The following is a 14,954-nucleotide window of genomic DNA, read 5'->3' on the forward strand; positions in this document are numbered from 1 at the left end:
ACTCACACAAGCACCTCATTTCACCTCCTAAGGCTCTGCAGCCACCAAACTCTGCCTACCCCGGCCCCTAGTCCAATCTTTGCATCAGCCTCTCTCCTCAGACCCATCACAGGAAGCTTTAGGAGGGGGTGAGCTAGAGGGATGAAGGAGGTGCCCACCAGGCTGGTTAGAACTGGCTGAGTCAACCCTTCTGATCCACAGGGAACCAACTTCAGAACTAGCTGCCTGCACTCCCACTCCAGGTAGCCTTTCTTCCCTGCCGGGTGCTGAGCAGGATCTCAGCAGGTGCACACGCCAGCCTGCACAGGGCCCTCTCTACCTCCCAAACCAGGGTCCCGAGCAGAAGGCTAGAGGAGGAGACACAACTCTACTGCTGCACACCTGTCTGCAGGTGAGCCCCAAGGAGAACACCTGGCAGGGAGCCTGGATGCCCTCGGCACCCAGCCACTCCAAACTGTGGGAGGGAGCAGCTTCAGAGAAGAGTGGGGAGAGGCCCGAAGAGAATCAGTGTCAATGCAAATAGTTGGGAAATTGACTCAGGAATTGGGGGAGGGCATCTAAATATAATTTGTTAAAAGAGGAATAATTTTATGGTGAGAGCAAATTCTAAAATATAAAATAAGTGAACTAGGAAATGTGGTGTTTAAAAGAAGAAATCCCTAAATCGAACAGTGCCATCTACTTTCAAGCCCTAGGTCTTTGCAAACTGTAAAGTGCGGTGCACCAGCTAGTTGTCGCTTTGGGGAAGTCTGGAGAGCTAAAGGAAAAAGTGGGCTGTGCTCTGCTACTTGATTTAAGAGAGGTGAGCTAGAGCTTAATGGATATTCTTGAACATGGAATAATATGGAGGCTCTGGTGGTGCTCCAGGGTGGTGTGCCATGCTGTGCTGTGTCGAAGAAGAGTTAAGAGGCAAGAGATGGGCGGCTGGAAGGAGGAAAGGTGATTCAGGTAGCAAAGGTGACCCAGGTATTCATATGCATATCACCAGGGAAAATTGCTGGCTCTGACCTCTTCACAGCTCGGCCTGCAGCCCCCTGCCCTACTCCAGGCTCCAAGCACAAAGGACAGACACACTCACAATCCAATTTGCTATACTTCCACCTTCCAGGGAGAGAAGGAGGTGAAATAAAAAAGAAAAAAAAATCCCATTATCTTTATCTGTCCTTCCCATCAGGTGCAGCGAAAAATGCAAACTGGGGCGACAGCTGCTGTGAACTCTTTATATTTCACTCAGAAGATAGTGTATCTTTTTGTTGCATACAGGAATTAGTTATTTGAAAAAATATACCCTTTCAGACAGAAGGGGTGGCGGAGTTCCGGGGCTATTGATGGGGCATTTGCATTAAACCAGAGGAACTGGGAGGTCATGGCCTGTGGAGGAGCTTGTGAGGGAAGGGAACGGTTGTTCTCTTCACTTCCTGCTGTGTGACCAGGGCCCAGGCTCTGTGCCTCTCTGAGCTACAGAGTCTCCTCCTGTGCAGTGGAACAGAATTGCATCAATTATGTCCTCCGGGGAATGAAGAGAGGAGACAAAGAGTCCCTTGGCTCAGAGAGAGCAGTGTCCAGCCTCCTTCTACTGTGCAAAGAAGTGAGGAACTCTTAGCCGTATGGCTCCCTCTGCGCTGGGCATTTCCCCAGGGCAGGCTCTTATGAGATGCTGGTTGAGGAGTTTGGTGGTGTAACAGGGTTGTGGTTTATTTGGTCACTGAGTCGTGTCTGACTCTGTGACCCCATGGATGGTAGCCCACCAGGATCCTCTGTCTGTTGGATTTCCCAGCAAGAATACTGGAGCAGGTTGCCCTGACCTCTCCAGGAGATCTTCCTGACCCAGGGATCCTACATTGGTAGGCAGATTCTTTATCACTGAGCCACCACTGAAGTCCAGCATAAGGGAGTACCTACAACCAATACCTGTGGGTGGAAAGGGGCATCAACTTGGCGAGGACAGCCTCACATATAACAAAGCGGGGAGCCCTAGCACTGTGCTTTCAAAGCTCCCAAGGCCCACTGGCCCCAGCATAGTCCTTAACTCCTGCCCTGGGATGTCTTCCCTTCCCTAGATTCCAAGAGACTGAAACAAAGGCAGGTTCTGTGTCCTTCGCTTTGACTCTTACAATGGTTAGTTCTATCATATGTCAACTTGTCTGGGCCACAGTGCCCACCCAGATAGCTGGTTAAAAATTATTCTGGATGTTTCTGTGAGGGTGTTTTTGGATGACATTAATATTTAAATTGGTTGGCTTTGAGTAAAGTGAATTGCCCTCCATAATGTAGGTGGACCTCTTCTAATTAGGCGAAGGCCTGAGTAGAACAAAAGATTGACCTCCCCTGAGCAGGGGGGACTTCTGCAGCAGATGCCTTTGGACTTGAACTGTAACATGGCTCTTCCCTGGGTCTCAAGCCTGATGGCTTTCCCTATAGATTTTGGACTCAACAGCCTTCATGCTAGACACTGAATGTTTGTATCCCCCCAGAATTCATATGTTGACTCCTAACCCTCAATGAGATGGCATTTAGAAGCCGGGCCTTTGGGAGGGTGCCTGAGGTCATAAGGGTGGAGCCCTCATGAATGGGATTAGTGTCTTTATAAAGAGGATCCCAGAATGCTCCCTGGAGAAGAAAATGGCAACCCACTCTAGTACTCTTGCCTGGAAAATCCCATGAACAGAGGAGCCTGGCAGGCTATATAGTTCATGGGGCTACAAAGAGTTGGACATGATTGAGCGACTGAGCACATGTTTTCTTGCCCACTTTCTGTCATATAGTCCCAATAAGAGGATGGACACCTATGAACCAGGAAGTGGGTTCTCACTGGATACTAAATCTGCTGACACCTTGATCTTGGACTTCTTAGCTGCAAGAATTGTGAGAAATTATTTTCTGTTGTTTATAAGTCAAGCAGGCTATGGTATTCCATTATCCCGGCCCAAACAGATTCCTCCTGGTCCATTATTAATGAAATCCTCCATAACTGCATGAACCAATTCCTTCAAATAAGCCTTTCTCTGTATAAACATATCCCATCCCATTGGTTCTGTTTCTCTGGAGAACACTGGCTAATACAGTTCCCCATCTTGGCTCCTCAATGCCTGGAGAAGCTGGTGGAGTGGGCAGGGTAGGAGAGCTTCAGTCCCAGGAACAATGAACAAAAGTGTTGGGAATGGGGGACTAGGCCAGGCCAGGCGCCACAGTGATGATGAAAGGCAGGGGAAGGAGTTGGGGCTGGATGTACTTAGGATAATTACAGAGGTGGTTTAAAATGTCTTTGTTTCCTTCTAAGCTGGCCTGGGACAGATGTCCATGCCTTGCCAGGATGGGGAGGGCAGTCTTTGCCCAATGCCCTCAGCTATGGAAAGAGGCAACATGGAGGGAAATGAAGTGGAGGGGTATGCTTGGCTGTCTTGCCTCCAATGCATGTGCCTCAGAGACTTCTCTGTGCCTACATGCTATGTGTCCCTTTGTTGCTGTTGTTGTTTAGTTGTCCAGTTGTGTCTGACTCTTTTATGACCCCATGGATTGAGATTTTCCAGGCAAGAATACTGGAGAAGGTTGCCATTTCCTTTATCCAGGGGATCTTCCCAACCCAGGGATCGCACTCATGTCTCCTGCCTGCATCTCCTGCATAGCAGGCAGATTCTTCACCACTGAGCCACCAGGGAAGCCCGTATGTCCCTTTGGCACAGATGAATTTTTGATAACAATCTCACCTTATATTTGTAAACTGCTTTCAGGTTTCAAGGCACTTTCACCTACACAATGGGAGAAACTTGCCTTGCCTCTCTCTCCCCACGGAGGCCATGCAACTGAGTGGGAGCAAATCTTATGGAAGAAGCATTTGGGTCTCTGAGGAGGCCCTATTTTATTTGTTATGGAATCTGGCTTTGGTAGAAAGAAGACCAGAGTTGCGGGGACAGCTCCAGACCCTTCATTTAATAGAAAAGAAGGAAATTCCTCAGAAGAGCATCCATCATGGGAGGCCTTTGTGAGAAGTTCAATATGATGCCACTTCTCCAGGAAGACAAGGCCCCAGATGCTCAAATTGTCTCCTTCCTTTGGTTTCTCCCCTTTACCCTGCCTTCTGTGAAGCCTCATCCATCCAGCGATCCTGCATCCTCCCCAGCAGCTCCTGTGATGAGAAAGATGGCTCCTTTGCCCTCTTGGAACCTGGTAAGCACCATGCCCCTGGCCTGAGCAGCCTCTTAGCTCGAGAGAGTAGCAACTCTTGGGCGGGCCCTGTTTGCTGCATAGCCCTCAGGCTTCCTTCACTCTTGGTAGATGGCAGGAAGTGGACAGCAGGAAGTGGATGGCAGGAAGTAGACAGCAGGAAGTGGATCGTAGGAAGTGGATGCCAGGAAGTGGCCATAGCTGCTTTGGATACTGCTGCCTCCATTCCAGATTCATTACATCCTTTCATCAACAATCTGCTTTGCTGGACTTGCACCCGACAAATGTTCTAAAGTTAAAAGCAGTTCCTCCCCCTCCTAAGTTCTGGGTGTGTGGCTTCCAGGTGGGGATGGTTGATCCTGAACAATATCTATCTACCAGCCTTGACATGGTCTCTCTCCCCCATGGGAGGTCAGCCCATTCCCAAGCACCAGAAGTACACAGTTCTGTATGCACCCACCCAGTGAGCTCTTGCCATGTTCTAAACTAAGGCACAAGCTTTTGAAACTCACCTTCCAGCATGAAGATAAAGGTTCTTATAATAGTTCCTCCTCTTGGCCCTGCTAGGCCAGGGCTCTCCTCCCACCCATATTGCAGATGAGGACTTTGATAAGCCATGGCTCTCACAGACGGATAAAAGGCATGGTGAGTACTACCTGGTGACCGTAGTAAACTCAGTTCTCCCTGGCAGACCCATGGTTGATCAGCCCACTTAATTGCTTGAGGGTAGGGACATGGGGGTCTTCCTTCCCTGGCACTATCTTCTCTCTCACTGGTACTATAACTGAGCCTTTGACTCCATCAGTCTGTGGGATCTTCCTGGTGGTAAACTCCCCCCCACACAGACACAAATGGCCACTCCAACTCTAGGGGCCAGCACTGGGGACATACTCGCCTGGTACCCTCTACCCTGAGGATCTCACAGATGCTTCCTCCTTGTCCCAGAAACATACAGAGACAGCTCCAAAGGGAAGGGGAGAATGTGCTCGGTCAGTCTGTCCCTCTGGGCTGCCAAGCTCCAGGCACAGGGCCAAACACATCCTGCCAAGAGCCAACCAACAGGAGAGGTGGGGCAGGGGGGAGGGAAGGAGTAAGAATTGAGGTGAGTGAACTTCCTGATCCTGAGTCTTTAGGCATCAGAATTTGGTGTGTTGGCGGGGGGCGGGGGGGGCGGGGGGTGGTGGTGGTGGTGAGACAGTGGGAGGGGATGAAAATTCCCCATGGATTTTAGAAAATAGCACAGATGCCCATCTGCCTTGGATGGCTTAGCTGAAGCCAGCTTAGAAGCCAGATGGATGCATTAGGGGCCTCTGGAGGTCTTCTCCCCTCTATGTTGCCATGAATTTCCAGACTCAACCATGTACACACCTAGACACCTTTCCCTCCATGCCCAGGATCAACAGGCACATACCATTTCCTCACCAGTATTATCTTCATAATCAGAAATAATAGTGGCCAATGCTTCCTAGGAGGCACTATGTACCAGGCAGTACATTAAAAGCTTCTATATGCATCCTCTCTTTTCATTCTTACAATGAGGCAGGCACTATTATTTATCTCCATTTTATAGGCAAGGAAACTAAGGCACAGAAAGGTTAAGTAACTAGACCAAGCTTACACAGAACTCAGTGGAACCAGGACCCAAACTCAGGCAGGTGTGATGCTGATCCATGATGCCAAACTGCCTCTCTTCAGCCCTGGCCTCTTTGGAGCCTGGGGCTCCCCACTAGGATTTCCCCAGGTCGCTGAGTGTCTTATTAAACACGCAGGCAAGCTGTAACTGGATCTAAGTTCAGCTGGCCCTAAGTGGCAAGCCCTTGTTTATATAGGCTATGCGATCTATTCATGGAACATTCAAATAAAATGTCACCCTGCTCCACAGTAGGCTGTCATATCTCATTTTTCTCTATCCTTCCTCCATCACTGACCCAGATCCCTCCTGCTTTTGGTAGTCAGCAAAAATTAGAGGCACAGCACAGAGGCAAAGGGAAAGGCCTGGGGGCACAGAGAAGGTGGTGGCAAGACCTTGGGCCACGCGGATTCAGACTAAATTCTCTGCTGCCACCCCTCCGCTGCTCAAAAGACCCCAGAAGCAGACTGTGGTCCCCTCTCTGCTTATTTCTCACTAAGTGGCCATGAAGAAGCAGCCCCTGGGCTCCTGGGGGCCATGCATACCTGTTCTGTGCACCCTAGCTCCACTGGTGGGTAGGAGGGGCTTCTGACCAGTCAAGGACAGCCTCCCGGGTGGGCTGCTTACTCACCTAGGTCCATGTCTGCAGCTTTGGGCCGGTGGGAGCAGGGCACATTCTTGAAGATGGCATCCAGAATCTTCTCCTTGACCTGAGTAATGGTGTCGCAGTTGAGGATCTTCACTGGGACCTCGGGACTGTTGGCATTGTCGGGGTTGACACAGCTCAGGACCTGGTAGAGTGGAGAGAGGAGGCACGTGGGGAGGGCAGCATGGAGGTCCCAGGGATCACCAGCAGCAGCCCGAGGTCCTCTCCTGAAGGGCTCCCATCTCTGCGGGTTGGACTGGAGTAGGGTAGGGTGACCCCAGCTAAGCCCTCTTCCCTTCCCGTCCCCACAAGCAACAGGAAGGTACCACTTCAGCGTCACTGCAGGAGTAGGAGCTGCGTATTTAATTCCTCGCCACAAAAGACTCCATTAAAACCCTGATTTATCAAGGGGAGTGACGTCCAAGCAGGAGGAGGCAGCGAGGGGCACTGTGTCTGAGAACGGACGCTACTGCATGCCCCACTGTCTCACACACATGCGCTGGGCACCACCTCCATGTACACCCAGACCCTCACCCACCCCGAGACCCCTGCCCCATCCCTGTGTGTCTTTCTCGTCACTCTGTCTCTCACACTCTAATGGGAAGCTGGCTCCTTTCTCCAAAGATTTCATATGCTTTGATTTTTGTGCAGGTTCCAGGCTGATTGGAGGTTGGAGAATCTGTAAGAAGCTTAATGTGATCTTTAAAAAATAAAAAGATGCCCTCTAAAAACTTCAGGTTCAGGCCACCCGCAAGCCCGTCCTGGCTCCGACCTGGTGTTGGGGGAGGAGGCCACTCCAGCCCAGGACTTCAAATTCCCTTTTTGGAACTAGTCGGGTAAGCCAAGACTCTGCCTAAATCACCAAGCTATACTTTTTCCTTTAAAATGTTCTGGACCATTTCTAACAGCTTTGAGTCTCTTGCTGTTCTCAACGTGGGCTCTCTCTACATGGTGAGACTGCAGAATCCTTTTCGGGGGGTGGGCAGGGGGGGAACCAGAGCTGGTCGGGCTGCGTGCTCTGGGTCATAGATGCTGTCAAGTGGCCCTGCCAATCCGGGCTCCTGCACCCTCTGCCTGACCCTGCGACCTGCGCCCTTTGTGAGTTTCCGTCTCAGAACTTTCACTGCATACCCACCCCCCGCAACCATTTCCCAACTGCATGTCTGGTTCACAGATTCAGACAATGGCCTTCCACCCCCCACCCCTCTCCTGCTCCATGTGGCGGCAATCAGAGCCCTGGCCCCTGGACGTCTGCCTTTCATTAGCGACCAGACTGCTGTGAGCTCAAACCAGAACATGCTTATTCCATTAAGAAGAAGGAAACCTCCTAAATCTATAAAACCAAACTCTCACCCTCAAAATGTCTTAAATCGAAAACAACGGTGGAAGGAACTCTGGACCACGCACTCCTCCTGCATGCACTCTCCAAACCATTCCCTTCCAAGAGCCTTCTGGGCCCCCCTCCGGGCCCCCTCAGCCTGGCCATCTGTGCTGCTCTGTGCTGCCCTAGGCTCCTGTGCTCCGGGCCACGTAGGAGGAGGGAAGTTGATCTCCCCAGGCAGCATCACAGCTTTATCCGGGCTGTGAGACCACAAGGCAGAGGCTGCCACCTGAGTTTGTGCCCCCACACCGCCCCCATCTCGACATTTCTGCTTGCCCCTGGAGTTCATGGTGGCCCCACAGGAACAGCTTTGTGGAGTGCTTCAGGGCATCTGGACAGGCAGTAGTGGTCCCATCGAGGGACAGGGTTCCCAGTCACAGGCCAAGCCCCAGCTCCCCGGGAAGTTCCTTTCCCCATGTCCACGCCTCTGGGCTATTTCAGAGCAAACTGCCTGGGGTCTGTTCTGCTAGGTCATTGCTTCTCAAACATTCCTGTGACTAGGATCACTAAAATAGTTATAAGTGTTAGTTGCTCAGTTGTGTCTAACTCTTTACGACCCCATGGGCTGTAGCCCACGAGGCTCCTCTGTCTATGGAATTTTCCACGCCAGATCGTGAAGTGGGTAGCTGTTCCCTTCTCCAGGAGATCTGCCCGACCCAGGGATCAAACCCAGGTCTCCTGTATTGCCGGCAGATTCTTTACCATCTGACCCACCAGGGAAGCCCATATTACTAAAGGGTTGTGTTAAAATGCAGATTCTGACTTGGGAGGTGGAGGACCAGGCCTAAGACTCTGCTTTCAGACAGGCTCCCAAGTGAGCACCTAGCACTCTAGCGGGCTCCCAGCTAGGCTCTTGGGCACTCCCAGCAGCAGGGTCCTAGGCATGCTAGTCTAGGTTCAATCTAATTCATCACTCAGCATAGAGGAGGAGCATCTGACTGTCAAGTGACGCTTGCTGAGCCTCTCAGCACCTGTCTCACTCCCGCCTAGCACAAGGTTACCATCAGCTGGACCACAGCGCCCTGGGCTCCTCCAGTCATGCTGAATTCTAGGATGGCCTGGACTTTATTTGACCCCTTCATCTCGATTCTCAGATCAGCCCTGTCTGCTGCTAACACACTTTCTTCCTGACCCCTCCTCACCAATGACCAGGCTGCTCCCCCTTCCACAGGAGGGGGTTTCCTCTCACAGGCCTGAGGGTGGCTATTAAATCTCCCAGCAGCCATTTTTTTCTCCAGGCAAGACAGCTGCAATTTCCTTCCCCTTCCCTCACGGTGCCTCTTCCCCAAGTGTTTCTACCTCAGTGGATGCGCTTCCCTGACCCACTCCAATTTCCTCACAATCTCTTGAAGTCAAGTCATCTGCAACCGAGCTGGGTGTGCCAACAGTTTGGCCTCTGGTATAAAGGATGCTGCAATCTGGGGACACAGTGTTATTATAACTCATTGCGTTGGCGTCAATATTGGGGAACCACTGATGAGATGGGAAAGAAAGGGATCTGAGAGGGAGAGACCAGGCAGGAGACATTTCAACAGTAGTTTTTCTAGCTCATTAAGAAATCTATTCAGGTATCTATTTTTGGAAGTTTTTTTCTCTTTTCCCTTTCCCATGTTAATCAGAGACTCTAACTCTCCCCTGTAGCAGACCACGACACTAAGGAAGCTGGGCCCTCACGCAGACATGGCTGCCTCGAAGCCTTGTCAACTGAGCCAATCCTGGCAGATCCATTGAGATGCCTGCTGGGATCCCCAGCAGGATGGCCCTCTGAGGATGGAGTGGGACAGGTGCATATGGTTGCATCACTGCCAGCCAGCAGGACCAGCTGTGTTCAGAGTGGCCAGGAGATCTCCCCAGCTGGCTTCAGGGTCTGGGATTCGTCCTCAGCTCAGGGCTTCTGCCCAGTTCTGCCTTGCCTCAGGCTGTTGTGTATCTCATCTCCTGATAAGTGCATTTTAAACTCGTCTATTCTCTGTCCTTCTTAATGGTCCAACTGGATGTGAGCTGAGCACTAAAGAATTGATGTTTTAGAATTGTGGTGCTGGAGAAGACTCTTGAGAGTCCCTTGGACAACTAGGAGATAAAACCAGTCAATCCTAAAGGAAATCAACCCTGAATACTCATTGGAAGAACTGATGCTGAAGCTCCAAAACTTTGGCCACCTGAAGAGAAGAACTGACTCACTGGAAAAGACCCTGATGCTGGGAAAGATTGAGGGCAAGAGGAGAAGGGGGTGACAGAGGATAAGATGGTTGGATGGCATCACTGACTCAGTTTGACATGAATTTGAGCAAACTCCAGGATATAGTGAAGGGCAGGGAAGCCTGGCCTATTGCAGTCCATGGGGTCAACAAAGAATTGTACTTAGTGACTGAACAACATTCTCTGTCCATTTCTGTCTCTTCCACCTCCATTCTTGGGCTCCCTCCATGTACGACCCTCCACAGCTATTTTTTGTCTCATTTTCTCACTCTGGGCTTCCCTTGTGGCTCAGCTGGTAAAGAATCTGCTTGCAATGAGGGAGACCTGGGCTTGATCCCTGGGTTGGGAAGATCCCCTGGAGAAGGCAAAGGCTACCCACTCCAGTGTTCTGGCCTGGAGAATTCCAAGGACTGTATAGTCCATGGGGTCGCAAAGAGTCAGACATGACTGAGCGACTTTCACTCACTTCTTCTACCTTCTTTCCTCTTTCCTGGAGAAGGCCTGGTGGGAGATCAGAGCTCTCTTCCAGAAAAGCCCAAGAGTGAGCTCCCTGGCCTGGAAAGAGAGTGGGCACCAGCAGACAGTCAGGGGGGAAAGAGGAGCAGGACTCACATGAGCCAGCAATGGGGAGCCTTGACCCTGGGCTCAGGGCTTTGTACACCTGATCACACTCCATCTTCTGGACAGCTCTGGGAGGTAAATAGTGCAATTATCCCTGTTTTATTATTATCCTATTTTTTCAGCTAAAGATCCCAAACTCAAGATTTTTTTTTAAGAGTCATGCCCCAAATCTCCCAGCTGGTCAGAAGGAATCAGGGCTCCAATCCAGGTGTGCCTGGTTCCAAACCATGTGCTCCTAAGTGCTGAGCTTTGTGGGGATAACTGTTTCTAGCAGGAAAGGGAGTATAAGCTTGACTGAGGGTGGATACAGGTATCCACCTGTTCCCTGGACACACACCTTAAACAGATCAGCCGAGCATCCTATCCTACAGCCTGAGTCATTCAAGTGTGGGCTTCGGGACCATGAGCAACCATTTTTGGCTTTCCCCTCTTCATACACTACCTGCTACTATTTGGAACTGATCTGCAAAGCATGGGTTCTTCACTGGGAGAACTGTTAAGAAAGTGTCATTCCTTGGGCTCATACTCAGCCAGCTTTTGGCAAGGGGTTACCACCTTACAATCCAGGTTACCAGCCTGGAAGTACATTGGTCTCTGGCTGTTGCTCAGATATGTCTGAGACACTGGTCCCCTGGTGTGTTGGGATGAGGAAGTCGGGGTGGTGCCATGCACAGGGGGAAGGCCAGGCTGGCCCTGTGTAGTGGGGACCCGAGAGGTGGCTTGTCAGCATTCCCAGCATCCCCTGGGCTGGGCAGGGGCTGCACAGGACCAGGGTGGGATCAGAGTCACGGGGAGGAGCCGGGAGGCTGGCTTACCAGGGTCTTGTAGTCGATCTGCTGGCGGATGAGCTTGTCCTCACTCAGAGAGTAGCGGGCCTCACCTGTGATGGCATCGATGGGCCCCTTCTCCATCTGCTGCTTGATAGCGCAGAACAGCGAGAAGAGGGGCTCCCCAGCGCACTCCTGCACATGGAGGAGAGCCGTGCTGGGAGGACCCCACATGTGTGGAGCCTGGCCTCCCATGGCCTCTGTCTCTCCTCTGCTTTCCACTTCTCTGTCTTGATTCTCTTCTGCTCCCCTTCTTGTTCTTTCCCACTTCTGTTCTACAGCCCTCTCTTCATGTTTCTGGCCCCACACCCCTGTCTGTCCCTCTCCCAGTTCCCCGCTGTACCCTGCTTTCTCTGCTGCCCCATCAAGGAACAGAGGTCAGTCCTCAGCGGTGTGAACTCCTTACAAGTCAGTAATTGGAGGCCGAGCAGCTCTTCCGCCTCCCAGTCACATTTGCAGTTTAACTGCCACCACACGTGCTTCTCTACCTGCCCAGAGCCCTCATCAGCATCAGTAAGTACCAAGCTGGGGCCAGGGCAGGAGGAGAGCAAGAGGAAAAGAAGGGGTGAACTGTCTTCAGCTTGAAATGGGAACGCAAAAGAAGGGGTGAACTGTCTTCAGCTTGAAATGGGAACGCAAGGGTCTTCTTAGAACTCATCTCCCCTCACCTGGGAGAAAGTGGGGACCGTGCCTCTCAAGCCAGTCCTGACTGTGGGGCTCTGTCTCCTGAGATGGTCAGGAGCCTGTTCCCTCCATGACTATGAGGAGGGAAACACCATTTCTCGGTGGGATTCTAGGAGCTAGGCTGTGGTATCTGTGAACTTGGGAGCTTGCAGGTTGGTGCCCAGGCTGGTGGGGAAGCTGAGGCAGGCCCAGAGATTCCCTCCCGCATCCAGTCATACCTTGAGGAACTTGTAGAGCAGGAAAGTGAACCAGTTGGTCAACATCTTCTCGGCCACTGATTCAGTCCTGGCAGCAGTCATGGAGGTACCCAACAGAGCAAGACAGAGACAGAGGCAGCTGGTCAGACCTCAAGGGCAGGAGGGCAGGAACTCTACTTGGAGCTTGCTGCTTAAGGCTTTCAGAAATCTTAAGACCGTAAGGGATACCTGGAAGCTCCAATACTTTGGCCACCTGATGCAAAGAGCCAACTCATTGGAAAAGACTCTGATGCTTGGAATGATTGAAAGCAGGAGGTGAAGGCAGGGATGGGATGAGATGGTTGGATAGTGTCATCAACTCAATGAACATGAGTTTGAGCAAATTCCTGGAGATAGTGAAGGACAGGGAAGCCTGGTGTGCTACAGTCCATATGATGGCAAAGTTGGACATGACTGAGCAACTGAACAACAAGAAGGGATACCTGAGTTCCATGGACTCCTAGACACATCATAATGATTAAGATAATTAATAAGATAAGCTTTGCCTACCAAGCTGGGAGATAACTTTCTGAGTGTAGACTCCTCAGTGGGTTTCTGTGAGAATATGCTAGAACATCATGTCCAACTGTCCAAGAGCACTTTCTGTGTTGTCCAACCTGGTAGCCACCAGCCATAGAGGACTTGAAATGGGGAGAGGCAGAATTTTTTATTTTATTTGCTTTAACTTAGATTTAAATAGTCACATATGGCTCATAGCTATCACACTGACAAACATCTTAGAGAAATTTATAAGATAGGTGTGTTCCTTAGAATAAGAAAAGAAAAAAGAACCCCTGAGACACTCATTTGGCTGGGGATGGAAAAGAAGGTGACAGGGGACATGGGTCATGGAAAAAGGCCAGATAGACCAGACTGAGACCACCCCTTAAGCTAAAGGCTCCCAGAGTAAGTAGTAACAGGGAGCTGAATCTTAGCTCATTCCAATAGATATCCAAATTGTCTTATTTAAAAGGCTTCCATGGACTTTGGAACTTCTCCTGGGAGCCTTTCTAGAGTTTTATTTGCAATGATAGTGATTTCATTCTTGAGTCTAATTTGCATCTTTCATGCTACTACCCAAACCCATTTTTTCTTTTTTTTTACTTTGGAAAGTGAGAACATCACAGCAGCATGACCAACTAAAGGACACTTTTGGTTGCATTCACTTAAGAGAAAAACTACATTCAAACTTGCAGTAAGAGTGTGGCCAGTTCCAGAGAGAAAGCTTGTATCAGGTATGTCTGGATAGAGTTGAAAGTTGCAGTTGCCAGAAGATACTAACACCTCAACTCTCAAGGTGGTTGGACAGCTGCCAGCACTAAATGAAGCTGAGAAGAAGGAAAACTGTTGAAAGGAGGAGAGCAGCCAAGGACAAGAAGAAGAAAAGGAGACATAGGAGAGCAGGAGGGAGAGAGGGCATCTGGGAGAGAGCCAGTGGACAACGAGAGCAGGAAATACACGGATCCAGAGTGAGACCTCGGCGGCAAGTTGTTGGTGGGAGTTCTGGCGGGCGGTGGCAACCCTAGAATTATGCTGGTGGGTGGCTGCATGGTGAAAATAAAACAAAAAGCAAAATAATCTACCTTGCTGCTTCTAAAGCTGTATGATTGTGCCTATATGGAGCAACTTTTTGGAGCTGTGCCTGGCAAATGCCCACTGCACCAGGAAAAAGCCAGAAGTAAACACTTCACAGAGCCAAGACTACCCACTGGACTGAGCGGGAAGCCCTGCCTCCCACTCAGAGACCAAGGATGGAAGGCAAAGGCAGGCGATAAGTGGGGTGGTCCAGGCAGAGGGCTAGACGTCATAGCTTGATGTGGGGGAAGGCAGGTTCCAACCTCATCTATGCAAAGGCTAAAGGAAATGGAATAATAGCCTGGAGGAGAAATGGTCTTCAAGTGCATGGACAGTTTGAATGGAAGACCCTGGTGCCTCAGTGGCAAAGAACCTGCCTGACAATGCAGGAGACAGAGGGTCGATCCCTGGGTCAGGAAGATCCCTTGGAGAAAGAAAGGCAACCCACTTCAATATTCTTGCCTGGGAAAGTTCATGGACAGAGGAGCCTGGTGGGCTACAGTCCATGGGGTCACAAAAGATCTGGACACCACTTAGTGGCTGAACAACAACATCAGACAGAGGCAGAGGGTCTCTGTTTCCTCAAGCAAAGCCATGGTATATGGTTATGTCTGCACACATGACCATGCAGATTCCAAACAGTGTCAAGGATGAGGCATCCATGGTTTTGAAAGGTGGACCTGGAATTGGCAGAACCCACAGCAGATGCCAGGAAATACATGCTGTGTTGCATCAGGCAAGTTGTCACTAAAGACCTTGAACTCAAACGCTGACTGGACCAGTGCTTCTCGAATTTTAATACACATTCAGATCCCCTAGGTTCCTCACTAAAGTGCTGATTCTGATCCGGTAGGTGTGGGGTGACCTGAGGATCTGCATTTCCACCAAACTCTGGGTCAAGCTTCTGTTGCTGGCCCCGGACAGCAGTGAGAATTACAAGGGGCTGAAGTCTGCCATCTTGAAATGGTGAGGTGGGTGCCCAGAGAGGCCC

At 50.6% G+C, this 14,954-nt stretch overlaps 1 protein-coding gene across 1 annotated transcript in view; it reads right to left on the reverse strand.

Annotated features, from left to right (window-relative positions):
• The window catches only part of PLXNA4 (plexin A4), a 480,825-nt gene that overhangs the window by 28,322 nt on the left and 437,549 nt on the right, over window positions 1-14,954 (reverse strand). Inside the window, exons 23-25 of the mRNA XM_070369025.1 lie at window positions 12,371-12,437; window positions 11,457-11,603; window positions 6,426-6,585 (exon numbers count right to left, since the gene is read on the reverse strand). Coding sequence (XP_070225126.1) covers window positions 6,426-6,585; window positions 11,457-11,603; window positions 12,371-12,437 — 374 coding nt within the window. The remainder of the gene's footprint in view (window positions 1-6,425; window positions 6,586-11,456; window positions 11,604-12,370; window positions 12,438-14,954) is intronic.

The sequence above is a fragment of the Bos mutus genome, chromosome 4 (genome assembly GCF_027580195.1).
Source record: "Bos mutus isolate GX-2022 chromosome 4, NWIPB_WYAK_1.1, whole genome shotgun sequence".
Classification (NCBI taxonomy): Eukaryota; Metazoa; Chordata; class Mammalia; order Artiodactyla; family Bovidae; genus Bos; species Bos mutus.